At 38.3% G+C, this 15,238-nt stretch overlaps 1 protein-coding gene across 5 annotated transcripts in view; it reads left to right on the plus strand.

The window, feature by feature from the left end:
- The window catches only part of PLA2G4A (phospholipase A2 group IVA), a 159,332-nt gene that overhangs the window by 39,254 nt on the left and 104,840 nt on the right, over positions 1-15,238 (plus strand). For 4 of the 5 annotated variants that reach the window (XM_059904193.1, XM_059904228.1, XM_059904212.1 and 1 more), the window contains one exon: positions 7,389-7,470. In XM_059904193.1, coding sequence (XP_059760176.1) covers positions 7,389-7,470 — 82 coding nt within the window. Of the gene's footprint in view, positions 1-7,232; positions 7,266-7,388; positions 7,471-15,238 lie in introns of those variants that run through there. The other variant, XM_059904220.1, reaches the window with a different exon arrangement.

The raw sequence follows: 15,238 nt of genomic DNA on the forward strand, positions 1-15,238 counted from the left end.
TTTAAATATATTGTGCCACTCACTTCTGGCTTGCAGAGTTTCTGCTGAAAGATCAGCTGTTAACCCTTGGGGATTCCCTTGTATGTAATTTGTTGTTTTTCCTGCTTTTAAAATTTTTTCTTTGTAGTTAATTTTTGATAGTTTGATTAATATGTGTCTTGGTGTGTTTCTCCTTGGATTCATCCTGTATGGGACTCTTTGTGCTTCCTGGGCTTGATTATCTCTTTTCCCATATTATGGAAGTTTTCAACTATAATCTCTTCAAATATCTTCTCAGTCCCTTTCTTTTTCTCTTCTTCTTCTGGGACCCCTATAATTCGAATGTTGGTGCATTTAATGTTGTCCCAGAGGTCTCTGAGCTGCCCTCAATTCTTCTCATTCTTTTTTCTTTATTCTGCTCTGCAGGAGTTATTTCCACTATTTTATTCCAGGTCACTTATCCGTTCTTCTGCCTCAGTTATTCTGCTATTGATTCCTTCTAGAGAATTTAAAATTTCATTTATTGTGTTATTCATCGTTGTTTGTTTGCTCATTAGTTCTTCTAGGTCCTTGTTAAATGTTTCTTGTATTTTCTCCATTCTATTTCCAAGATTTTCGATCATCTTTACTATCATTATTCTGAATTCTTTTTCAGGTAGACTGCCTATTTCCTCTTCGTTTGTCTGGTCTGATGGGTTTTTACCTTGCTCCTTCATCTGCTCTGTGTTTCTCTGTCTTCTCATTTTGCTTAACTTACTGTTTTTGGGGTCTGATTTTCACAGGCTGCAGGTTCGTAGTTCCCATGTTTTTGGTGTCTGCCCCCAGTGACTAAGGTTGGTTCAGTGGGTTCTGTAGGCTTTCTGGTGGGGGGGACTGGTGCCTGTGTTCTGGTGGGTGAGGCTGGATCTTGTCTTTCTGGTAGCAGGACCCCATCCGGTGGTGTGTTATGTGGTGTCTGTGACCTTATTATGATTTTAGCAGCCTCTCTGCTAATGGGTGTGGTTGTGTTCCTGTCTTGCTAGTTGTTTGGCCTAGGGTGTCCAGCACTGTAGCTTGCTGGTCGTTGAGTGGAGCTGTGTCTTAGTGTTGAGATGGAGATCTCTGGGAGAGCTTATGCCATTTGATATTACATGGAGCCGGGTGGTCTCTAGTGGACCAATGTCCTTAACTAAGCTCTCCCACCTCAGAGGCACAGGCCTCACATCCGGCTGGAGGTCCAATACCCTGTCCACCACACGGCTCAGAAGAAAAGGGAGAAAGACAGAAAGAAAGAATAAAATAAAGTTATTAAAATAAAAAAATTATTAAAAAGTAGAATAATTAAAAGGTAATAAATAAGAAAAGAAAAAAAAAAAAAAAAACCGGACAGACAGAACCCTAGGACAAATGGTAAAAGCAAAGCCATACAGAGAAAAATCACAGAAAGAAGCATACACATACAAACTCACAAAAAGAGGAAAAGGAAAAAATATCTATATATCTATCTATATCTATCTATCTATCTATCTATCTATCTATCTATCTATCTATATATATATAAAGGAAGAGAGCAACCAAATCAATAACCAAATCTACCAATGATAATAAACTCTAAATACTCAACTATGATAAACATAAAACCAGGAACAAATTAGATGCAGAAAGCAAACCTCAAGTCTACAGTTGCTCCCAAAGTCCACTGCCTCAAATTTGGGATGATTCATTGTCTATTCAGGTATTCCAGTGATGCAGGTATATCAAGTTGATTGTGAAGATTTAATCCACTGCTCCTGAGGCTCCTGGGAGGAATTTCCCTTTCTCTTCTTTGTTCGCACAGCTCCTTAGGTTCAGCTTTGGATTTGGCCCCGCCTCTGCGTGTAGGTCGCCTGAGGGCATCTGTTTTTCTGCTCAGACAGGATGGGGTTAAAGGAGAAGCTGATTCAGGGGCTCTGGCTCACTCAGGCCAGGGGGAAGGAGTGGTACAGAATGTGGGGCGAGCCTGCGGTGGCGGAGGCCAGCATGACGTTGCAACAGCCTGAGGTGTGCCATGTGTTCTTCTGGGGAAGTGGTCGCTGGATCACAGGACCCTGGCAATGGTGGGCTGCAGAGGCTCCCAGGAGGGGTGGTGTAGATAGTGACCTGTGCTTGTACACAAAATTCTTGGTGGCTGTAGCAGCAGCCTTAGCATTTCATGCCTGTCTCTGGTGTCCACACTGATAGCCGCAGCTCACACCCATCTCTGGAGCTTGTTTAGGCAGTGCTCTGAATTCCTTCTCCTTGCGCACCCCGAAACAATGGTCTCTTGCCTTTTAGGCAGTTCCAGACTTTTTCACGGACTCACTCCCTGCTAGCTGTCACACACTAGCCCCGTTCAGGCTGTGTTCATGCAGCCAACCCCAGTCCTCTCCCTGGGATCTGACCTCCGAAGCCCAAGCCTCAGCTCCCAGCCCCCACCCGCCCTGGCGGGTGAGCAGACAAGCCTCTCGGGCTGGTGAGTGCTGGTCGGCACCGATTCTCTGTGTGGGAATCTCTCCGCTTTGCCCTCTGCACCCCTATTGCTGCGCTGTCCTCCATGGCTCCGAAGCTTCCCCCCCGCCGCCCCCCATCTCCACTAGTGAAGGGACTTCCTAGTATGTGGAAACTCTTCCTCCTTCACAACTCCCTCCCACTGGTGCAGGTCCCATCCCTATTCTTTTGTCTCTGTTTTTTCTTTTTTCTTTTGCCCTACCCAGGTATGTGGGGAGTTTCTTGCTTTTTGGGAAGTCTGCCGTCTTCTGCTAGTGTTCAGTAGGTGTTCTGTAGGAGTTGTTCCACATGTAGATGTATTTCTGATGTATTTGTGGGGAGGAAGGTGATCTCCACTTCTTACTCTTCCGCCAACTTGAAGGTCTCCTCTAGAGAGACTTTAGATCAACTACAGATATAATGCACTAGATTTTAAATATCTGTACAACTTTAATAAATGGAAATAACCTTTTTTGCTATTAGGTAGTGATGTTGATATTATTATTCTCTATAAGTAAAGGAATATAGAAAGAGTAAAGACATTGGGGACAGGAAGACTGGATTCTAATTCAATTTTAACTTTTACTGTCTGTGAGATACTGGGAAATTACTTAACCTCTCACTTTACTCATCTATAAATACATATAATAACATCTATTTTATAGGGTTGTTGTGAAAATGAGAATTTGCATCTATTAGAATGTGTAACAGATGGTTCATACTCAATGAATCCTTCTAATAAAAATTTCATCTTTCTGTACATGTTATTAATAAACATTTGACATATGAATACATTTGTAACAGTTTCAAAAAATGTTAAATAATAGATGAGCATTGCTAATCATTTTTATCCTATGAGGGAGTTTTTAGGCATTTGAAAACCCATGTGGTATTAAAAGCTCTAGGATATGGAAAAAGAGCATAGATGATTTGGGGAGTATGTACTATTATATATGATAATTATTGAAAAGTTCTCTTTAGTGGAGAAAGCTAATCCCTAAATTGGATTTTCAAGAACATTTTCTTATTCTCTTTCAGGCTCAGATATCATTTGTCTCTCTCTCTCTCTTTTTTTTTTTTTAATGTGGCTGTCTAGTTGTTCCAGCACCATTTGATGAAAAGGCTATCTTTTTTCCATTGTATGGCCTTAGCTCCTTTGTAAAAGATCAGTTGACTATATGTGTGTTGGTGTATTTTGGGGCTCTCTATTCTGTTCCATTGATCTATTTGTTTATTCTTTCATTAATGCAATACTGTTTTGATTACTGTAGCATTATAGTAAGTCTGGATGTCAAGTAGCATCAGTCCTACAAGTTTATTCTTCTCCTTCAACATTATGTTGGCTATTCTGGGGTCTTTTGTCTTTCCATATAAACTTTAGAATCAGTTTGTTGATATCTACAAAATAACTTGCTGAGATTTTGATTGGGATGGCCTTGAATCTATAGATCAATTTGGAGAGAACTGTTATCTTGACAATATTCAGTCTTCTATCCATGAACATGGAATATTTCTCTTTTTATTTAGTTCTTGATTGCTTTCATTCATCAGAGTTTTGTAGTTTTCCTTATATAGACCTTGTACATTTTTTTTAGATTTATACCTAAGTTTTTCAATTTTTGTGTGTGTGTGTGGGGGATGCTAATGTAAATGGTATTGTGTTTTAATTTCAAATTCCACCTATTCATTGTTGGTATATAGGAAAGAGATTGAATTTTGCATATTAAACTTATATCCTACAACCTTGCTATAATCACTTCTAATTCCAGGAGTTTTAAAAATCAGTTCACTTGGGTTTTCTACATAGACAATCATGTCATCCGTGAACAGAGACAGTTTTATTTCTTCCTTCACTATCCATACATCTTATATTTCCCTTTCTTGTCTTCTTGCATTAGCTAGGACATCCAGTACAATGTTGAAAGAAGTGGTAAGAGGGGACATCCTTGTCTTGATCTTTTCAGGAAAACTTCTAGTTTCACACCATTAACTATGATATTGTCTGTAGGATTTTTATAGGTGTTCTTTATCCAGTTGAAAAAGTTTCCATCTATTTTTAGGTTGCTGAGAGTTTTCATCATGAATAGGTATTGAATTTTGTCAAATACTTTTTTTGTGTCTATTGATATGATCATGTGATTTTTCTTCTTCAGACTGTTAATATGATGGATTACAATAATTACTTTTCAAATGCTGAACCAGTCTTCCATACCTGGGATAAATCCTATGTGGTTGTGGTTACAATTCCTTTTATACATTGTTGGGTTTTATTTGCTAATAGTTTGTTGAGAATTTTTATATCTTTGTTTATTAGAGATATTGGTCTGCAGTTTTCTTTTCTTGCAGTGCCTCTGTATGGTTTTGTTATCAGGATAAAGCTGGCTTCATAGCATGAGTTAGGAACTATTCTCTCTACTATCTTCTGGAAGAGATTGGAGAACATTGGTGTAATTTCTTCCTTAAGTGTTTGGTAGAATTTACCAGTGAATCCATCTGGGCCTGGTGTTTTCTGTTTTGAAAGGTTAAATTTTGACTCAATTTCTTTATAGACATAGGCCTATTAAGATTGTCTATTTCTACTTGTGTGAATTTGGGCAGATTTTGTCTTTCAAGGAATTGGTCCATTTCATCTAGGTTTTGAAATTGTGGGCTTAGAATTGTTCATAGTGTTCCTTTATTATTCTTTTAATGTCCATATGATCTGTAATGAACTTCCTTTATTCAATTATGATATTTATAATTTGTGTTCTCTCTGGTTTTTTCTTATTTAGCCTTGCTAAAGGCTTATCGATTTTATTGATCTTTTCAAATTTTGGTTTCATTGATTTTCTCTATTGATTTTCCATTTTTAATTTTATTCACTCCTCCAGTTCTTACAATTTTTCTTCTGCTTACTGGAGATTTAATTTGCCCTTCTTTTTCTAGTTCCCTAAAGTAGACACTTAGATGATTGATTTTAGGTCTTTCATATATATGTATGTATGTGTGTGTATATATATATATATATATATATATACACACACACACACATATGTTTCAGTGCTGTAAATTTCCCTCTAAGCACTACTTTCACTGCATCCCGCTAAACTTTGATAAGTTGTAGTTGCATTTTCATTTAGTTCCAAATATTTAAAAATTTCTCTTGAGACTTCTTGTTTGACACTTATGTTATTTAGAAGTTGTTTAATCTCCAAGTACTTTGTGATTTTTTTAGCTATTATTCTGTTACTGATTTCTAGTTTAATTCCATTGTGAGAGTAGACATTGCAGTTTTGTTCCATGTTAGCTTAAGAATAATATGTATTCTGCTGCTGTTGGATGAAGTAGTCTATAAGTGTTAATTATATCTAGTTGACTGATGGTGCTGTTGAGTTCAACTCTGTCCTTAATGATTTTTTGCCTACTGCATCTGTTCATTTCTGATAGAGGGGTGTTGAAGTTTCTAATTATGATAGTGGATTCTCTCTCTCTTTTTTTTTTTTTTTTTGCCACAGCGTGGCATGCGGAATCTTAGTTCCCCAGCCAGGAATGAACCTGTACCCCCTGCAGTGGAAGCATGGCGTTCTAATCACTGGACCGCCAGGGAATTCTCTGGATTCTCTCTCTCTTTTTCTTTTTTTTTTTTTTTTTTGGTGGGAGGAGTGCATGTGATTTTTGGTTGTAGTATAAGGCAATATGCCATTTTTTAAGCATTCATTTTTTTTATGATTGATAATTTCATGTATGTAGAATAAAACTTTGGCTATTCAGAGCCCTTCTGAATACAGAAGGCGTTTCTCTTTGACAATAAACTTGAATAAAAATTATCTTGAAAGATTTTATATGCTTCTCTGCCTTTTTAAACAAGGTATGCTCAGTATTCATGACTTCACCTCTTCTTAATGCTGTGTTATAAATCTGGACATAAATTACTCTGTTCATAGAGTGATATCTTCAGAAACTGTTGAATGCTGTATAACTTTTACTCCTATATCCCACTACTGCTGGTCCTTATGAGTCCATTTTTATAATTTTTTTCTGCTTCCTTACTTTTAGACTCACTTCTCAGTATTGTCAGTATCTTAGCTTCTTTTTACTTAGTTATGGACTTTTTAACCAGTTAAGCAAGTTTATTAAAATTATGAAAGGTAGGAGTAACTTATAAATGTGGGCCTCTCCTAAGATTAAACAAGAATGCTTGAGCTTTAGATAAAGAGTTTGTAATCTTTTCAGTTGCTCAGAGAACTTTGTGAGTTTCTGCTTTCCCATTCTGTTTTGGTGAGTAGAATCATTTGAGAACTAATATCCAGTTACGTGAAGTGTTTAATAAAGTCTTCTACCTGTTAATACTTCTTATGTGCATGCAAGCTATTAGGCTAATAGAAACTTTTAACATTGTCACATATGGTTTTAACAAATAAATTAAAATTAATATAAGTAGCTTGCTGGTTATTGCTTTGGATCCAAAGGATTTTGAAAACTGCTCTGGAAATGTTATACCAAAAAAAGACTTTCATTGAACAGTAACAATAAAAACAAACACATTTAGATAATGCAAACATCTTGCTCTGACTTCACCTTTCTAAGGCAGGTCTTGCTTCTCACCTAGTACAAAGCCTGATTGTGCGCCTAGAAAGCCTGCAGTCCTGATTTACATTTTTCTCAAGGGCTTGGTAAATCCTGTAAAGCAGGGACTACAAAGAAGTCCTAACAGTCAAGCTGCAGTGACATTTTAAAGCATGATATAAACTTCTCAATCATTCTGTGCCGGAGAGAGGAAAGGATCAAAAACGGAAAAGCCTCATGATCAAAGAATGTTTCTGGTATGCATGTTACTTCCTTTCAACTGGAATGTTTTCAATTAGTCTCAAGGAAACAATGAAAACAATTTACCTGGATCCTATATTACAGGCTTATTTTAAATTCATTATGTTTTTTTTTTCCAGGTGGAGCACCAGTATTCCCACAAGTTCACAGTAGTGGTGTTAGGTGCCACGAAAGTGACAAAGGGGGCCTTTGGTGACATGCGTAAGTGCCCTTATTTGCTTTTCTGTTGAAAATATGTCATTATGATTCACTCTTTAGTTGCCTGTGTTCCTTGACAAACCCAGGGGCTGTCCCTTTTTCAGATGTGATAATCTTTGTCTACATCTTTGAATGATAACATTTTGAATGGTTCTCTGATGCTCTTTTATCTGTCAGAATAGTGTTTTACCTTGACTTTACATTAATTGGGAGTACTTGGGATCAGATAAAATGACTGTCCTAGGATAGAGTTTTGGATTTCAAAGACATTTCCATTTTATTTTGGAAAGACGGCTGAGTCAAGACTTTAAACTAGCTGCCTCTGTGAGGTATTGTGCCTTTGGATTTTTTTAAAATGCAGTTTAATTCTTATGGCTTTAAATGTGTTTATTATGTGTGCAAATAGCTATAGAAACTGGTGTGGGACAGCTTCAAATGATATGAACCAAAGCCTGAGGATAATGTTGAATTAATTTGGTGGCAGTATCCTTCTACGTTTTAAAATGCAGTTTTCCTGGTTAATCTTACCATGCAGATGACTAAAGGTAATGGAGGTGGGAATACAAAGAAGGATGGATAAGTATTGTGACAACGAATTGGGTAAAGTTGTAGATTATTGCTAAAATATGGGAATGGCAATTTACCCCTCATAACGGGTTTGGGGGAAAGAACGGAGATTGCAATTTACCATTCTGGGCAACAGGGAAGTCTTTCTGGCTGAAATGGCATTTACACTGGTTCTTGAAGGAAGAAAATCTTAGTGCTGAGAGCGGGGAGAATCCCAGGCAGAGAAAACAGCATGTTCAAAGGCGAGCGAAGGGCAGATTGCTTGTGAGGTCCCAAACTGTTAGAGACACACAGCAAAGGTGAAGGAGGACAAGCACTCATACAACGAGACTGAGATTTTATCAGAAATGCAGTGGGAAGAATTTGATGGCGTTTGAGTCACAAGTCACAGGATTGGCTCTTTATTTTAAAAAATATTTGTTCTGGCCATAGTATGTTAAATATATTGGAGGTGACTATAGAATATGCTTTTTATATTTAAGAATAAGAGGGGGGGCTTCCCTGGTGGCGCAGTGGTTGAGAATCTGCCTGCCAATGCAGGGAACACGGGTTCGAGCCCTGATCTGGGAAGATCCCACATGCCGCGGAGCAACTAGGCCCGTGAGCCACAATTACTGAGCCTGCGCGTCTGGAGCCTGTGCTCCGCAACGGGAGGGGCCGCGATAGTGAGAGGCCCGCGCACCGCGATGAAGAGTGGCCCCCGCTTGCCGCAACTAGAGGAAACCCTTGCACAGAAACGAAGACCCAACACAGCCAAAAATAAATAAATAAAAATAAAAAGGAATTCCTTTAAAAACAAAAATAAGAATAAGAGGGAAAGCAGAAATTAACACACCATTGTAAAGCAATTATACTCCAATAAAGATGTTAAAAAAAAAAAAAAAAAGAATAGGAGGGACTTGAGCTTGTTGAAATCACAATGAAAATGGACCAATAGAGAGAGGTTAAATATTAAGGAATGAAGAATTTGGGCTCTGGGCTCAAGCCTTCAGTGAATGAAGGGTGTCCAGGAAATTGGTAAAAGTCAGAAGGAGGGGGCCAGGAGGTGGAATCTAATGGCAAGAGTTTTTGATGAACAGTGCTTCTCAGGAGAGGTGACGGGAACAAGGACAATTTCTTCACATCTAGTCTGGACCAGGGGTTTATTTTCTAAATTTTATCTCATACATCAATCTACCCCATTTAATCACTCCTTTGCCAAAGCTTTTCTTAAGTTATCCTTTTGCTTTTTATAATTCTTTGCATTTTCATCAATTAAACGAGAGTTCACTGGAAGAAAGCCTCCTGTGAAAGAGAAGCCAGGGACTTCCCTGGTGGCACAGTGGTTAAGAATCCGCCTGCCAATTCAGGGGACACGGGTTCGAGCCCTGGTCTGGGAAGATCCCATGTGCCGCAGAGCAACTAAGCCCGTGCACCCCAAGTACTGAGCCTGCGCTCTAGAGCTTGTGAGCCACAACTACTGAGCCCATGTGCCACAATTACTGAAACCCATGCACCTAGAGCCTATGCTACACAACAAGAGAAGCCACCGCAATGAGAAGCCTGCACACCGCAATGAAGAGTAGCCCCCGCTCGCCGCAACTAGAGAAAGCCTGTGCAGAGCAACAAAGACCCAACACAGCCAAAAATAAATAAATAAAATAAATAAATTTATTTAAAAAAAAAAGAAGAAAGAGAATCCAAATCGGAAGCCATACACTACCATATGTAAAATAGCTAGCTAGCTAGTGGGAAGCAGCCACATAGCACAGGGAGATCAGCTCTGTGCTTTGTGACCACCTAGAGGGGTGGGGTGGGGTGGGGTGGGGTGGGGTGGGAGGGAGATGCAAGAGGGAGGGGATAAGGGGATATATGTATATGTATAGCTGATTCACTTTGTAATAAAGCAGAAACTAACACAATATTGTAAAGCAATTATACTCCAATAAAGATGTTAAAAAAAAGATTTAAAAAAAGTGGTACCCCCGTGACCTTGAGAAAAGGACATGCCTTACAACTCTAGAGGTTGTACTGTTAGTTAGAAAAGCCATTCATAATTCAGCTAAAGGCTATGTCAGTGAATCGCCAGCCATGCAAGTTACTGACCTAATTTGACTTTAATTTGACTATCAGTGCAGAGCTCTGGCTCAGAGAGAGAATGGTTTTTACCATACTTGAGATGAGTCCTACAGCAGGTCAAATTCTATGCTGAGTCACCTTCAACTGGTATGGATCTCATTTCTTAGCTACTTTCCCCATAGGCCCCAGGCACTTTGCCCGTGCTTATTTACTGTAATTAGGACAGGGAAGAGAGAGAGTAATGCTGCAAGTGTCATTTTAAATCTATTTGAGTTGATATTGATAATATTACTTAAAAATGAACATGAGATATTAATTCATCTAATGAAATAGGGAACAGTTTGGATCCCCACAGTGTACACAACACAGGTTGGACCCTTGATTTCCAAAAAGCTTCCTTTATATTTTTTTAATTTTTATTCTTTTGGCCACACCTCACAGCTTGCGGGATCTTAATTCCCGGACCAGGGATTGAACCCCAGCCCCGGCAGTGAGAGCACAGGGTCCTAACCACTGGACTGCCAGGGAATTCCCGAAAGCTTCCTTTTTAAAGTGAAGGACGCTTGGAAGGAATAGCCACTGGAGGTTAATCACTGTTGGAGAAAGGATAGTGTTGTGACATTCTGTTAACATTTCTGTTCAGCATTTGTAATTTGATTTTATTTTTCTTGAATTAAATTTTTTGGGGGGAGGAGGAGATCATTGCCAGCCCTTGATATCATCTTGTTGAGTTTACAGGAAATCAGGAGGAGATAAAAAGAACAAAAGAGAGTCTTAGAGAAATAAATTCAATGATAAGGTTGGTAAGAAAAAGTAGAGGGACAATATACAGTGCCAAACAATTTATTTTTGAGAAGTTGTAGGCGATTATAGTGAGAAAAGGCATGGGTGTTAGCTGTCACTTTTCTAAGAGGAGTTTTGATGATATTACTTGGTGAGCTTGATCTATACAGATTACCAAGTAAGCAGAATTTGGGATGTTTGTATACAGAAGTTCTCTAAAGATAGACAAGGATAGAACGATAAACAATGTCCTAAGATCTGAAAAGGATGACAGAAAACTACACTCTCTTCTGTTGTTGATAGTGTCTACATTTATTTAAAAAGGCAAATTTCCATAAAGTTTTGCATGTTGGTAAAGAATGACAGATTACTATTTGGTTTTTCAGCTTTACCTGTGTATGTAGGGGCTTTCTCAAGGGTGCCACATGAATCAAAGTGTTGACACCTATATCTGCTTTACTTTTGAAAAATTTTTTTTGGCCGCACTGCGCAGCTTGTGGGATCTTAGTTCCCCAACCAGGAATCGAACTCGCACCCCCGGCAGTGGAAGCGTGGCGTCTCAACCACTGGACCACCAGGGAAGTCCTATATCTGCTTTTTTAAAAAATATAATACCAAGATTATTTTATTTTTATTATTCATCCTCTTCTAACTAGCTTCTTTTAGAAATACCATACTGCATTGCTAGAACATCATAATACCGTCAGCAGCACCCCATAAACTATCTTTAGAGGAGTCAGAGCTGACATTTGAATCATAACATCTCACTCACTTCCTTGTTTTCACTTCAGAGCACTGGGCAAGCCAAGAACAAGACAGCCCCTTCCGAGACATCCTTGCTAATCTCAGTTTGTTCAAATATATCATGTACATTTTTTCCCAGTGCCCCGTGCCAGCCCTTCCCTGTATTCTTATGTTCACGTCATATGAAGAGGTAGTTTGAAGTTCAAATTTGCATCTGACTCACCATAGTCTTATTTTAAAAAGAAGTAGTTCGCATATACCCATATGAATATAGTGTACTCTTTCCCTCATGTACATAAATATACTCTTCCTCTCATATACATAGATATATCCTCCATAAATATTTTAATATGGTTTAATGCTCCCTCAACTTACTAATCTGTGATTTTATTTAGGACATTTCTAAGAACCCAGGCAGGGTAACTCTACGTACCCTGCTTTTCATTACTCTATTGTGAAATACTATCTCCCTCTCCCCTGCAAAGAGCTTTGGTTGAGTTGTGTACTATAAGTGTGTTGACTGCAAGAAGTTTGGATAAATGCTTATTGTTACTGGCTGTTCTTCACAAAGGAAGTTTAAGTTGTCATCTTTCACATATTGTCAAAGAATGTAAGTACAAAAACAGGGTGATTCAAACAGAATGGAAGACTTTTAAAATATTCTAGACCACCTGACTTCTGGTGGGGATTCAGGAAGAACCTTGGGTTTGTACCCCCTCGTGGTCTTGAGGAAAGAAGAAACACACTGTGGCTTCACTCCTACCTTCAGGGGTGATGTGGGGTTGAGGATGAATCAGCATCAGTACTGATGGGGGACTTGTGATCTGGGGGATGCATGTGGACCATCTTACCAATCTCTAAGACTGTTCAAACTAAACATGAAAGTTCGTTTACAAATTTTTTTTTGACTACCTATTTTTACTACCTATTCATATATAAACCAGGCATCAGATACTAATTATTTGCAAGTGTCTGATTCTTTTTGAATCATTCTGTGTTGTTTTTTATGTCTTTCAGTCCTATGGAGTAATTACTGCAAGAGTTCACACATCACTGTGTAGTGAAATGAATATTCTCCACATTACTCAGGTCCATGAAATCTCACCTATATGATTTTTCTAAATCGCATTAATTTTGATTCTGAGCCCCCATTCACTAGAATAGGTGGGGGAGTGTGGGTGATCTCCCCCTCCCCAGGGTCCTACAGGTATTCTAGGCACTTAGAGTTGCCTGTAAATTAGGAGTGGGTCCTGCCATAAGCCTTGGTGGATGCAATCATTGGCATCCAACCTTCGGCTAAATGTTGTTTACATGGATCCTGGCTTTCCACTTTTGGCAAGCACTGGGACACCTCTCAGAGTAGTCTTCCCAGAGATCACATGCCACGCCAGAGAGACTCTAGCCCTGAGCTCAAGGCTACGGTGCTTAGAGTCCAGACTCCATGACCATCCTGTAGACATCACGCCACCCACAGTGCACCAGAAGTGTGACTTTCCAACACTTGTAGAAACTTAAGAAAACCCAAACACATTTGAGTTTTAAGAAAGGTAGCCCTGTTTCCTCCAGTCTTGTCTCTCCAAAGCAGCAGTCTCAAATCCCCTCACCTCGAGACCATCCAGAGGATTAAGCCTCTTCAAAGGACATGACTCTCAACACAAAGTGTTAATAATTCCCTGGGAAAGGAAGTTAGAATTCATCCTTCCTATTTGCACATGTTGGGGCAAGAGACATAGTGTTGAGTCTGTATGTAGAGAAACATCATCTATGTAATCTTCTGAGAATCTGTGTTAGCAGCAAGGGCAATGTAGAAATTACTATGAAAATACATTATCCTCTCCTGTAGCCATTCCTGAATTCCACAGTCATCAGAATCTCCAGGGAGGAGGCAGAATATATTTATGAAAGAACATGGTCTTCAGAGGCAAAGCACTACTCACTGGTCTTGTGTCTTCAGGCAAGTTTCCTCTCTCCGTCTTCTTTTTTCTCATCTTAGAGACATTGAGAGAATTCAATGAGTTGACATATGTGAAGCATTACATTCCTCATGCATAGTAATTGCTCAATGAATATTATCTATTATTGTTAACATGATTTCAGATATCAACATAAGAAGACATTTATTTTTTAAATATAATCTTTATATGAGCCAAAGTATTTTCTATTTGGGTAGTTTGTGCACTTGAGATTATTTTCAGTTTTTCACCTTGGAAACAAGAAATTTCCATTCTGAATTTCTGTGTTGAGCAGATTATTGGATCCTTCATTTTTTCAGCTCAAGAGAAACAGTAGAATGGTACTTCCACTGTCTTTTTGATACTCTTGGGCACAGTTCACTCCTTTGCTCCCCTGACAGCTATCCAGACCTCTGCTTAACACCTGTCTCATGTGGGACTTCCCTGGTGGTCCAGTAGTTAGGGATCGTGCTTCCACTGAGGGGTGGTGGGGGCCCAGGTTCCATCCCTGGTCTGGGAACTAAGATTCCTCAAGCCATACGGTGCAGCCAAAAAAACAACCAAACAAACAAAAAAAGCAAAACAAAAAATGCCCCATGAAACACTTGTCACATGTACTTTGGAGCCTATTTCTTCTTCACTTTTTAGAAAATAAGTGCTTAGTCTTGAGCCTGGTATAGTAGGAAAATCTCAGAGAATTTTGGATGAATGAATAAAATACATAAATATGTGTAACTGTACCTTTCTTCTAGGATATTGCTTCCTTTTTTGCCTCAATGGAGAGAGAATTAAAAAAATAATTTTATACTCCATTTTTGTAGATTATAAATACCTCTGTGATTTCTATCCATAAGCTATCTAGAATTATCATGGGTTTCAAATTTTATAAGATCTTGGATTAATTTATAACATAATTAATCTTTTCTTGGATTAATTATGGAGTTGCAGATATTCTTTTTTATAAATGGCGCTGCTGCTGTCATCTTTTCTGAATCAAACATTTCCCTGAGGTCAGTTGTGACTGAACATGAATTTTGGTTTACTAAATATTTTTGTAATGTTTTTGAGTATCCACCCACGATTCTAAAAAATCTGAAATAACTTCCCAGGGGGCTTTTATGGAAAATAATTTCAAGATGAGTAAAGTATTCCAGAATGCATGTCTGTCTCTTATATCTTGTCTTGTATTTTCTATGTGGTAGGGAAATAGAATGTGTTAGGAAGGCACTCCTGTTCCTCACTCATTTAGAATGTCATGCAGTTTATTAAGCTGTCAAATGGTTTTGTGAGTACGGTTAGTCTTTTTCCTTTCTATTTAAATTTCAGTAGTTTTTTTGTTTGTTTACATGTATGTATTTGTGTGTTTTAGGTCTGATAAATGTAGTGAATGATACTATTTTATGATATTTTGTTAACATCAATTGATCCTTGTGTGGATTTTCACCACATTTATTCAATAAGATAAATGGAGCTATATTCCAGTGGTATATTTGGCAGTAATGCAGGTTCCTGTCAAAGTGAAGAGTACATTACCAGTACTAACAGGGACAAAATCCACATATTCTCTTTTTATTCTTTTTATTTTTATTTTTTTAAAAATTTATTATTATTATTATTTTAAATTAATTTATTTAATTATTTTTGGCTGTGTTGGATCTTCGTTTCTG

Source organism: Balaenoptera ricei, chromosome 1 (genome assembly GCF_028023285.1).
Source record: "Balaenoptera ricei isolate mBalRic1 chromosome 1, mBalRic1.hap2, whole genome shotgun sequence".
Classification (NCBI taxonomy): domain Eukaryota; kingdom Metazoa; phylum Chordata; class Mammalia; order Artiodactyla; family Balaenopteridae; genus Balaenoptera; species Balaenoptera ricei.